The following is a 13,792-nucleotide window of genomic DNA, read 5'->3' as shown; positions in this document are numbered from 1 at the left end:
CTGTGGACACGCCATTTTTATTGTCATTTATCAAACTTTGACAATCAGTTGGCGCTTGTCCCAAAAGCCGTGATTGCCGCCATGTTATTCAAACAATTCTATATATATATGGCAATTTTTTTTTACCAATCTTCTCAGTCCTCTAAAGATGTGTACTAAATTAAGTCATTCAGATTTGTAATATTTACTGACCTATTTTCATTTAAATTTGGACAACCATATTTAGTGCCTTTTGCAACTTTTGACCATAAAAACAGGACACAAATAGATTTCAAGTCATTCTGATTTTTAATATTTACTGACCTATTTTCATTTAAATTTGACAAAAACGTGCCTTTTGCAACTTTTGACCATAAAAACAGGACACAAATCGGTTTCAAGTCACTGATTTTTAATATTTACTGCCCTATTTTCATTTAAATTTGATAATTAAAAATATTTTTAGCAACTTTTGACCATAAAAACAGGACAAATCGATTTCAAGTCATTCTGATTTTTAATATTTATTGACCTTTTTTCATTTAAATTTGACAACCATTTTTAGTGCCTTTTGCAACTTTTGACCATAAAAACATGACAAATCACTGATTTTTAATATTTACTGACCTATTTTCATTTAAATTTGAGACATTTTTAGTGCCTTTTGACCATAAAAACAGGACACAAATCGATTTCAAGTCATTCTGATTTTTAATATTTACTGACCTATTTTCATTTAAATTTGACAATTAAAACCATTTTTAGTGCCTTTTGCAACTTTTGACCATAAAAACATGACAAATACCGACTTATTTTCATTGAAATTTGACAATTAAAACATTTTTTAGTGCCTTTTGCAACTTTTGACCATAAAAACAGGACATCGATTTCAAGTCATTCTGACTTTTAATATTTACTGACCTATTTTCATTTACATTTGACAATTAAAAACATTTTTAGTGCCTTTTGCAACTTTTGACCATAAAAACATGACAAATTAATATTTACCGACTTATTTTCATTGAAATTTGACAATTAAAACATTTTTTAGTGCCTTTTGCAACTTTTGACCATAAAAACAGGACATCGATTTCAAGTCATTCTGACTTTTAATATTTACTGACCTATTTTCATTTAAATTTGACAATTAAAAACATTTTCAGTGCCTTTTGCAACTTTTGACCATAAAAACACAACACTTATTTTGAGCCTCTCCAGGTTTCATCCTCAATATTTTCCTGGTCACGTTCAATATATGCTGTATAATCCTACTGTACCAAACTACACCCATATTAGTTGTTTTTGCAACTTTTAACCTTAAAATGCCACATTTTCATTTTGTTTTACTACTTTCAGCTATCCTCAATTTCCTGGTAAACATTAACTTGTGTAATCCTACTGTACCAAACTATACATTTCAATTTTTAGCTTCTTTTGCAATTTTTCACCATTAAAATGTAACTTTCAGAATCAGATAGCCAATAATATAGGCAGTAATATATCATGTAGTTTGGTACTGTAGGATTACACATATAAGTTAAAGTTTACCAGGAAATTGAGCCTGTCTGTGTTTTACTACTTTCTGTCACCATCCTCAACTATGACAATTTCCTGGTAAAGTGTGATGTTATATCCCACTGTACCAAACTAAATGTAACCATATTTATGTTTTATACCCCTTCACAACTTTTGATCGTAGAAATGCCAACACATTTTTCCTTATTTAGAACCTCTCTAGGTTTTACTTTCATTTATCACCCTCAATGGTGACAATTTCCTGGTAAAGGTCACAATATACGTAATTTCACTGTACCAGACTCCAACCACATTTGTTGATTTAGTCCCTGTTGCAATTTGTCACCATTAAAATGCAACTTTCTTATTGTGAGCATGTCCATGTTTTTACTACTTTTACCATCCTCAACTATGACAATTTCCTGGTAAAGTGTGATATTATATCCCACTGTACTAAACTAAATCTAACCATATTTTAGACCCTTTCACAACTTTTGACCATAGAAATGCAACACATGTTTCCTCATTTTGAACCTCTCCCGGTTTTACTACTTTCATTTACAACCCTCAATGGTGACAATTTCCTGGTAAAGGTCACAATATAATTTCACTATTTGTTGATTTAGTCCCCTTTGCAATTTTTCACCACTAAAATGCAACCTCCTTATTTTGAACTTGTTCAGGTTTCAGTCACCATCCTCAACAATGACGATTTCCTGGTAAAGTGTGGTTTTATATCCCACTGTACCAAAATAATCTAACCATATTTTAGACCCTTTCACAACTTCTGACCATAGAAATGCAACATTTATTTATTTGGACATCTCCAGGTTTTACTACTTTCATTTACCACCATTAATGGTGACAATTTCCTGGTAAAAGTCACAATATAATTTGACTATTTGTTGATTTAGTCCCTTTTGCAACTTTTCACAACTAAAATGCAACTTTCTTATTTTGAGCATGTCCCATGTTTTACTACTTTCAGTCAGCATCCTCAACAATGACAATTTCCTGGTAAAGTGTGATATTATATCCCACTGTACCAAACTAAATCTAACCATATCTATGTTTTAGACGCCTTCACAACTTTTGACCATAGAAATGCAACACATTTTCCTCATTTTGAACCTCTCCAGGTTTTACTACTTTCATTTACCACCCTCAATGGTGACAATTTCCTGGTAAAGATCACAATATAATTTCACTATTTGTTGATTTAGTCCCTTTTGCAATTTTTCACCACTAAAATGCAACTTCCTTATTTTGAGCTTGTTCATGTTTTACTATTTTCAGTCACCATCTTCAACAATGACAATTTCCTGGTAAAGTGTGGTATTATATCCCACTGTACCAAACTAAATCTAACCATATTTTAGACCCTTTCACAACTTCTGACCATAGAAATGCAACATTTTATTTATTTATTTGGACATCTCCAGGTTTTACTACTTAATGGTGACAATTTCCTGGTAAAGGTCACAATATAATTTGACTATTTGTTGATTTAGTCCCTTTTGCAACTTTTCACCACTAAAATGCAACTTTATTTTGAGCCTGTCCAGGTTTTACTACTTTCAGTCACCATCCTCAACAATGACAATTTCCTGGTAAAGTGTGATATTATATCCCACTGTACCAAACTAAATCTAACCATATCTAAGTTTTTAGACCCCTTCACGACTTTTTAAGCATAAAAATGTAACAAATGTTATTTTGAGCCTGTACATGTTTTACTACTTTCAGTCACCATCCTCAACAATGACAATTTCCTGGTAAAATGTGATGTTATATCCCACTGTACCAAACTAAATGTAACCATATCTATGTTTTATACCCCTTCACAACTTTTGATCGTAGAAATGCCAACACATTTTTCCTTATTTAGAACCTCTCTAGGTTTTACTTTCATTTATCACCCTCAATGGTGACAATTTCCTGGTAAAGGTCACAATATACGTAATTTCACTGTACCAGACTCCAACCATATTTGTTGATTTAGTCCCTGTTGCAATTTGTCACCACTAAAATGCAACTTTCTTATTGTGAGCATGTCCATGTTTTTACTACTTTTACCATCCTCAACTATGACAGTTTCCTGGTAAAGTGTGATATTATATCCCACTGTACCAAACTAAATCTAACCATATTTTAGACCCTTTCACAACTTTTGACCATAGAAATGCAACACATTTTCCTCATTTTGAACCTCTCCCAGTTTTACTACTTTCATTTACAACCCTCAATGGTGACAATTTCCTGGTAAAGGTCACAATATAATTTCACTATTTGTAGATTTAGTCCCCTTTGCAATTTTTCACCACTAAAATGCAACCTCCTTATTTTGAGCTTGTTCATGTTTTACTACTTTCAGTCACCATCCTCAACAATGACGATTTCCTGGTAAAGTGTGGTATTATATCCCACTGTACCAAAATAATCTAACCATATTTTCCTCATTTTGAACCTCTCCCGGTTTTACTACTTTCATTTACAACCCTCAATGGTGACAATTTCCTGGTAAAGGTCACAATATAATTTCACTATTTGTAGATTTAGTCCCCTTTGCAATTTTTCACCACTAAAATGCAACCTCCTTATTTTGAGCTTGTTCATGTTTTACTACTTTCAGTCACCATCCTCAACAATGACGATTTCCTGGTAAAGTGTGGTATTATATCCCACTGTACCAAAATAATCTAACCATATTTTAGACCCTTTCACAACTTCTGACCATAGAAATGCAACATTTATTTATTTGGACATCTCCAGGTTTTACTACTTTCATTTACCACCATTAATGGTGACAATTTCCTGGTAAAGATCACAATATAATTTGACTATTTGTGGATTTAGTCCCTTTTGCAACTTTTCACCACTAAAATGCAACTTTCTTATTTTGAGCATGTCCCATGTTTTACTACTTTCAGTCACCATCCTCAACAATGACAATTTCCTGGTAAAGTGTGATATTATATCCCACTGTACCAAACTAAATCTAACCATATCCATGTTTTAGACGCCTTCACAACTTTTGACCATAGAAATGCAACACGTTTTCCTCATTTTGAACTTCTCCAGGTTTTACTACTTTCATTTACCACCCTCAATTATGACAATTTCCTGGTAAAGGTCACAATATAAATTGACTATTTGTTGATTTAGTCCCTTTTGCAATTTGTCACCACTAGAATGCAACTTTCTTATTTTGAGCCTGTCCAGGTTTTACTACTTTCAGTCATCATCCTCAACAATGACAATTTCCTGGTAAAGTGTGATATTATATCCCACTGTACCAAACTAAATCTAACCATATCTATGTGTAGACCCCTTCACAACTTTTTAAGCATAAAAATGCAACAAACGTTCTTACTTTGAGCCTGTCCAGGTTTTACTACTTTCAGTCACCATCATCCTGGTAAAGTGTGATAATAAATCCTACCGTACTAAACTTAGACAATCATAACAATATTTGAACCATGTCTGTTTTTAGACCCCTTCATAGCTTCTGACCTAAAAATGTGACTAAAAGTTATCATTTTGGACCTCTCCAGGTTTTACTACATTCAGTCAACAAAATGTATGGTTTCCTGTTCAGTGGACTCACCATGAGAACATGGCAGCACCCTCAGTTTGTCCCCTTCTTCGTACTCGTCCAGACAGATGGCACACACGTCGTAGACGTCTCCTGAGAAAGAAAGCACATTTCTGACTTGACTTACAGGTTACAACTACTTCATCACAAGGTCTTGCCAGGGAATCATTTTTCAAGATGTATTTCTGTTAGCTGCCATGTCAGACAACATGTTTGTCCTGACCGCGATGGAACAACACGCTCATTTACCTACTTAAAGAAGCACCACTCTTGTATTTTGCAAGCAACTTAAGGGAACAGCTGCTCTCAACAGGGCTGTTTAGAAAGGGTGTTTTATAGGTTAAAAATGCATGACTTTTTTTTGTTTTTTTACTCACATTCCATGTGTAAAAGTTTTCATAACTGGATGGATGTAATGAAATATGCCAATACGGCTCACACAGTTATGATGTAATGAAATATGCCAATACGGCTCACACCAACAGAAAAATACAGAGTGCTGGCATTCATGCTAGCAACACACCACAAAAAACGGAAGTTGCGGTTGACTTTGTGTCTTCAGCAAGTCTTTACCAACGATGAAGTCAATTTGTAAAAAGTGCAAATGCCATCTTAGTAGAGTTCCTCACACAAACTATGTATTGTGATTCTTATTCATCCCGATCCAAACATCAACAAAACATTTATTTTTTAAGAATCAATTTTCACAAAGAAGTTTTTAGGACGTCTCCATGCAACCAGAAGGAGCTTCAATTTCATTATAATTATTAGACCAAAAAAACTTTGTGAGACTCGGTTTGAATCGAGAACCGATTCTAAATTGAGTTGTTGACCCAAAAATCGGATGGAATCATTAGGCAGCAGCCTAAGCACGGAAGTCCAGACTTCCCTCTCCCCAGCCACTTCGTCCAGCTCCTACTGGGGGATCCCGAGGCCTTCCCAGGTCAGCTGGGAGACAGTCTCTCAAACAAATCCTGGGTCGTCCCTGTGGCCTCCTGCCGGTCGGACGTGCCCTAAACACCTCCCCAAGGAGGCGTCCGGGTGGCATCCTGAGCAGATGCCCGAACCACCTCATCTGGCTCATCTCAATGTAGAGGAGCATCGGCTTTACTCTGAGCTCCTCACCCTAAGGGAGAGCCCGCCACCAAGCGGAGGAAACTCTTTTCGGCCGCTTGTACCCATGAACTTGTCCTTTCAGTCATAACCCAAAGCTCAAGACCATGGAGGAGGATGGGAACGCAGATCGACCGGTAACTTGAGAGCTTTACCTTCCGGCTCAGCTCCTTCTTCACCACAACGGGTCGATACAGGGTCCACTCTTCCCTCACTCCTGAACAAGACCCAGAGGTACTTAAACTCCCCCACTTGGGGCAAGATCTCCACTCTAACCCGGAGATGGCCCTCCACCCTTTTCCGGGTGAGAACAATGGACTGGGACTTGGAGGTGCTGATTCTCATCCCACTTGCTTCGAACCGATCCAGTCCCATACCAACATTTTTATTTCCCGTGTGCGCTTGGATTGGAATTGGTTGGGGCGACACACATGTGCCACCGGCAGACAAAGTCTCATGATGTTTGTGGTGGAGTTACTCCTCCTTCACATTCTTGCTGTCACTTTTCCAAACAACTTTGTGTGCAGTAAAGGACTTTGCTATAAGCTTAGGAATTCATTACTCCCTTCCAAATTCCAAAGTCCCCCCGCCCCTCAAACTCTTGGTCTTCCCGGGCCAAAGGGTGGACTCTTGTGAGCTCGGTGTGTTTATGCAAGCTCTAAGTGAGCATGTTTTCCTCCTGCGTCCACGCCAAGGCCTCATGTGACCGTATATGGACGGGGACTCACATCATCCTCCTTGCTCCTTTTCTCTCTGCCTGTCAGCGGCTCAGACTTTTCATCCTGCCGTTCATCTCTTCGTCAGCTGGGATCCCTCAAACTTCCAGGAAGTGTAGCATGAAGTCAACTCTTCCAAGATGATCTCAGTGTTATTGCATGGAATTTATTTTTTACCTATTTTACATAATGTAATTTAAACTGGTACTTTTTTACCCACGTCTATGTGCTGCCTATTTATGTACAAAATAAAATGTGTCCAAAAATCAGGTGTGTGCGCCTTACATTTAGTTGCACTCTATGGCTGGGTTGCAATCATGTGACCTAGAGGCCCACCCGGGCACTTGCGGGTTTCAGGCGATGGGCTCTGGGCCCCATTAGGCTACTGATTATTTACCTGCATCAGTGCCGATTTAGGCGTATTTTGAAAGGTTTAGAGACAAAAATAAGTTCGGGAAAAAAATATTTAAAATGGGATGGAGTGGATTTTTACACTCTAAAGGGGAATCTCAGGGCATTCAATCGATCACAACTGGACTGTTTGGTTTGTCTTAGAAGACGTTTCGCCTCCCATCCGAGTAGGCTTCATCAGTTCGTGCTCGTAGACTTAGATTGGTCAGATCTAGTCCAGCAGCTGGTGCCAATACCTCGGCAGGTTTGATCAGTTCATGCACATAGACTTAGATTGGTCAGTTCTAGTCTAGCAGCTGGTGCCATTACCTCAGTAGTCTTCATCAGTTCATGCTCTTAGACCTATTACATTGGTCGGATCTCGTCTAGCAGCTGGTGCCAATACCTCAGTAGGCTTCATTCGTTCATGCTGATAGACTTAGATTGGTCAGATCTAGTCTTAGACTAAGATCGGTCAGATCTAGTCCAGCAGCTGGTGCCAATACCTCAGTAGGTTTGATCAGTTCGTGCAAATAGACTTAGATTAGTCAGATATAGTCTAGCAGCTGGTGCCAATACCTCAGTAGGCTTCATTCGTTCATGATCATACACTGAGATTGGTCAGATCTAGTCTAGCAGCTTGTGCCAATACCTCAGTAGTCTTCATCTGTTCATGCTCATAGATTTAGATTGGTCGGATCTAATCTAACAGGTGGTGCCAATACCTCAGTAGGCTTCATTCGTTCATGCTCAGACTTAGATTGGTCAGATCTAGTCTTAGACTGGTCAGACCTAGTCTAGCAGCTGGTGCCATTACCTCAGTAGTCTTCATCAGTTCATGCTCATAGACTTATTACAAACCCCGTTTCTATATGAGTTGGGAAATTGTGTTAGTTGTAAATATAAACAGAATACAATGATTTGCATTGTTTAAGAAACGTTGTTCTTAAACTGTTTGACTATTTGCTCACGCAGTTGTGGACAAAGGGGTGTACCTCGCCCCACCCGTCCTTTCTTGTGAAAAACTGAGCATTTTTTGGGAAGCTGTTTTCATACCCAATCATGGCACCCACCTATTCCCAATTAGCCTGCACACCTGTGGGATGTTCCAAATAAGTGTTTGATGAGCATTCTTCAACTTTATCAGTATTTATTGCCACCTTTCCCAACTTCTTTGTCACGTGTTGCTGGCATCAAATTCTAAAGTTAATGATTATTTGCACAAAAAAAATGTTTATCAGTTTGAACATCAAATATGTTGTCTTTGTAGCATATTCAACTGAATATGGGTTGAAAACGATTTGCAAATCATTGTATTCCGTTTATATTTACTTCTAACACAATTTCCCAACTCATATGGAAACGGGGTTTGTAGATTGGTCAGACCTAGTCTAGCAGCTGGTGCCAATACCACAGTAGGCTTCATCCGTTCATGCTCATAGACTTATTAGATTGGTCAGATCTCGTCTAGCAGTGTACAAACAAAACATGAAATAATACTTTACAGATACTGTAATATGATTGTTCATGTTTTTCAGTCAGTACAGATTGGTGTCATATCGCAGTGCTGTGCATTACAAACTCAAACACGTTTTGTGTTGACTTTTTTTAATAACTAGCTTTCCCCTAACCCCAAAGTAAAATAAACAGGAGTAAAATAAACAATTGGTAACCCCACTTAAAATGCTGCAGATTGATATAGTTCTGTGAAAATTATTGTCTTCTGTGCAAATTTAAAAAAGTGAACAGTGTGTGATTTACTGCAATATTGTCAGTCTTAAAGGCCTACTGAAATGAATTTTTTTTATTTAAACGGGGATAGCAGATCTATTCTATGTGTCATACTTGATCATTTCGCGATATTGCCATATTTTTGCTGAAAGGATTTAGTATAGAACAACGACGATAAAGATTGCAACTTTTGGTATCTGATAAAAAAAAAGGTTTGCCCCTACCGGAAGTAGCGTGACGTAGTCAGTTGAACATATACGCAAAGTTCCCTATTGTTTACAATGATGGCCGCATGAAGTGAGAGAGATTCGGACCGAGAAAGCGACAATTTCCCCATTAATTTGAGCGAGGATGAAAGATTTGTGGATGAGTAAAGTGCAAGTGAAGGACTAGTGGGGAGTTGAAGCTATTCAGATAGGGAAGATGCTGTGAGAGCCGGGGGTGACCTGATGTTCAGCTGGGAATGACTACAACAGTAAATAAACACAAGACATATATATACTCTATTAGCCACAACACAACCAGGCTTATATTTAATATGCCACAAATTAATCCTGCATAAAAACACCTGCGTGTTTGTTATGCTAGCTCCTAGCTCCTCTGCTAGCTCCTAGCTCCATAGAACACGCCAATACAATTCAAACACCTGATCAACACACACAATCACTCAGCCCAAAAGACCGTTCACCTAACCCAAGGTTCATAAAGCTTATATATTTTTAAAAAGTTACGTACGTGACGCGCACATACGGTCAAGCTATCAAATGTTTAGCAGCCAAGGCTGCATACTCACGGTACCTGATATTCAGCTGGGAATGACTACAACAGTAAATAAACACAAGACATATATATACTCTATTAGCCACAACACAACCAGGCTTATATTTAATATGCCACAAATTAATCCTGCATAAAAACACCTGCGTGTTTGTTACGCTAGCTCCTAGCTCCTCTGCTAGCTCCTAGCTCCATAGAACACGCCAATACAATTCAAACACCTGATCAACACACACAATCACTCAGCCCAAAAGACCGTTCACCTAACCCAAGGTTCATAAAGCTTATATATTTTTAAAAAGTTACGTACGTGACGCGCACTTACGGTCAAGCTATCAAATGTTTAGCAGCCAAGGCTGCATACTCACGGTACCTGATATTCAGCTGGGAATGACTACAACAGTAAATAAACACAAGACATATATATACTCTATTAGCCACAACACAACCAGGCTTATATTTAATATGCCACAAATTAATCCTGCATAAAAACACCTGCGTGTTTGTTATGCTAGCTCCTAGCTCCTATGCTAGCTCCTAGCTCCATAGAACACGCCAATACAATTCAAACACCTGATCAACACACACAATCACTCAGCCCAAAAGACCGTTCACCTAACCCAGGGTTCATAAAGCTTATATATTTTAAAAAAGTTACGTACATACGCAAAAAAAAGTTGCGCACATACGGTCAAGCGATCAAATGTTTAGAAGCCAAAGCTGCATACTCACAGTAGCACGTCTGCGTCTTTGTCATCCAAATCAAAGTAATCCTGGTAAGAGTCTGTGTTGTCCCAGTTCTCTACAGGCGTCTGTGTATCCAAGTCAAAAGTCCTCCTGGTTAGAGTCTCTGTTATCCGAGTTCTTCCATCTTGACTGCATCTTTCGGGAATGTAAACAAAGAAGCGCCGGCTGTGTACTGTTGTTGCTGACTACGTTCGAAAAATATGTCCATTTCGCACCGACAACTTTCTTCTTTGCTTGCTCAGCTTCCTTCTCCATAATGCAATGAACATGATTGCAACAGATTCACGAACACAGATGTCCAGAATACTGTGGAATTATGAAATGAAAACAGCTTTTTCGTATTGGCTTCAATGTGGAAGGCATACCCGTGTTCGCCGGGCTACGTCACGCGCATACGTCATCCTCAGAGGCGTTTCGAACCGGAAGTTTAGCGGCAAATTTAAAATGTCACTTTATAAGTTAACCCGGCCGGATTGGCATGTGTTATAATGTTAAGATTTCATGATTGATATATAAACTATCAGACTGCGTGGTCGGTAGTAGTGGGTTTCAGTAGGCCTTTAAGTTATTTTTGGTTTGTTGAAATTGTTCACACATTGCACAGCTTTTATTTTTCTATTGATACACGGTGATGCATAGAAAGCAGGGAGTAACTCAACCCTCTTGAATAGTTTCTACCTCAGTTTGTATGCTTTGTTGAGTGTGCTCAGCATTTATAAGTGGAAATGACAAATTAGGTAGTTGATACATAGAAGAGTTTTTATTCATGCTTTACCTTATTTTTTGTTCACTCCGAGATGGGCTGTGACTTAAAGTTTAATAGCTTTGTAGATACACGGATCTCTTTGTTACTTATTATAGTCTCCTTTATTACATTTTGACCATAAAAATGTGACAAATGTTCTTATTTTGAACCAGGTTTTACTACTTTCTACGTCCTCAGCCATGATCAATATTTGAACCCTATCTGTTTTTTTAGACTCTTTCAATACTTTTGACTATAAAAATGTGTTAACGTTCTCATTTTTAACCTCTCTAGGTTCTCCAGGTGACCATGTGAAATTTGTAATTACAACTTTGCAAAATGTAGAATTCCTATTAAGAAGTAAACACAACCATGCACACTTTTGTCCTTTCACAGAAATCGCTGTCAAACCATGAACGTGAACACAGCAAGTTGACATTTATTAACCCTGCCCGTGCTTTCTTACAACTCGACAAACCAGTCTTGGGACTTTTCAGGGAAGAAAGGAATTATAAAGATGTGAGTACGGCACCACAGTACAAATATAGTGAAGCTAATCCTTGATCCTTGAGATATAATTCCCTACATGGACTCACTAAGTATTAGAACTAGGTATGTCCGATAATGGCTTTTTGCCGATATCCGATATTACGATATTGTCCAACTCTTTAATTACCGATACCGATATCAACCGATACCGATATCAACCGATACCGATATCAACCGATATATGCAGTCGTGGAATTAACACATTATTATGCCTAATTTGGACAACCATGTATGGTGAAGATAAGGTACTTTAAAAAAAAATAATAAAAATAAGATAACTAAATTAAAAACATTTTCTTGAATAAAAAAGAAAGTAAAACAATATAAAAACAGTTACATAGAAACTAGTAATTAATGAAAATGAGTAAAATTAACTGTTAAAGGTTAGCACGCACAATCACGTGTGCTTACAGACTGTATCCCTTGCAGACTGTATTGATATATATTGATATATAATGTAGGAACCAGAATATTGATAACAGAAAGAAATGGGGGGAGGGAGGTTTTTTGGGTTGGTGCACTAATTGTAAGTGTATCTTGTGTTTTTTATGTTGATTTAATAAAAAAAACCAAAAAAAAACCGATACAGATAATAAAAAAAAACGATGCCAATAATTTCCGATATTACATTTTAACGCATTTATCGGCCGATAATATCGGCAGGCCGATATTATCGGACATCCTTAATTAGAACGTAGCAAACTATAACTGGAACAAGTTTATGTCGACGCCCCTAAGACTGGCTGACTCACCTCAGCATAATTCGCTGTCGTCATATCCGAAACCGAAACTAGCCATTGTTTGCAAAATTACTCGAGACTTTGTGCTGAGTCAATAGGACAATAAATAGGTTTTTAACCTGTGGCAGTTTATCAACATAGTGTTCCTCCATCATTTTCGGTTAGTGCGCACAGCATAGATACATACAGCAAAACCTTGATTTACGAAGGCGTCTATTTGCGTAATTTTCGGTTTAGATCGCACCAAATGTCCCTCTGTGTAATTTTGGTGTGCCGCTGGATGCCTTAGGGCGCTGCCATTTTGATGACATCACTTCTTGTACACACGCCAGGGAAAACAGCTAGAAACACAATGAGAAAAAGCCAAAAATGTTGACATCAGTCAATAATGGCTACACAAAGCTTAGTCTTTGAAAAACAAAAACAGATTATATTCATATATATTTATACACACGCACACACATTTATATAACATAGTTGACGCAGGGATAGATCTTGCTTTGGTTTTTGGCTCAAACCAGGGATCTTGGGCTCGAAAAGGTTGGTGACCACTGCTTTAAATCATGCATTCAAGTAAGTTGCTGTGATTAATCGCGATTAATCAAAATGTAAAAGTGTGATTTATCTGATGGAATGCACTCCCAACAGGTGTAAAAGAAAGTGCATCTCTATCCTCCTTCAAAACCACACTAAAAGAACACCTCCAGGCAACTACAACCCTAGACTAACACCCTCCCCCCACCACGTCCCACCTCCCCGGATTGTAAATAATCAAATGTAAATAATCAAATGTATATACTTGTTCTTATGCTTTCTGAACTCACTATGTCCACTGCTCGCTGTACAAATCCTACCAAGTCAGACCTAGTACACTGTTTCAATGTCCATTTCTCAGATGATATAATTGTTGATGACTGAAGTGCTGATATCAACCAAACCTAACCCCCCCGCCCCAACCCCCTCCACCTCCCACCCGCAGGATTGTAAATAATGTAAATAATTCAATGTATATACTCTGATGATTAACTTGTGTGATGACTGTATTATGCTGATAGTATATATTTGTACCATGAATTGATTAACGTGGACCCCGACTTAAGTTATTCAGGTGTTACCATTTAGTGGTCAATTGTACGGAATATGTACTGTACTGTGCAATCTACTAATAAAAGTTTCAATCAATCAATCAATCAAT

General features: G+C 37.8%; 1 protein-coding gene across 1 annotated transcript in view; it reads right to left on the bottom strand.

The window, feature by feature from the left end:
* Positions 1-13,792, bottom strand: part of rnf13 (ring finger protein 13) — an 83,968-nt gene that overhangs the window by 2,451 nt on the left and 67,725 nt on the right. The window contains exon 9 of the mRNA XM_062028007.1: positions 5,102-5,182. Within this exon, the coding sequence (XP_061883991.1) occupies positions 5,102-5,182 (81 nt within the window). The remainder of the gene's footprint in view (positions 1-5,101; positions 5,183-13,792) is intronic.

The sequence above is a fragment of the Entelurus aequoreus genome, linkage group LG19 (assembly GCF_033978785.1).
Source record: "Entelurus aequoreus isolate RoL-2023_Sb linkage group LG19, RoL_Eaeq_v1.1, whole genome shotgun sequence".
Classification (NCBI taxonomy): Eukaryota; Metazoa; Chordata; class Actinopteri; order Syngnathiformes; family Syngnathidae; genus Entelurus; species Entelurus aequoreus.
This window is presented reverse-complemented; position numbering and strand designations above follow the sequence as displayed.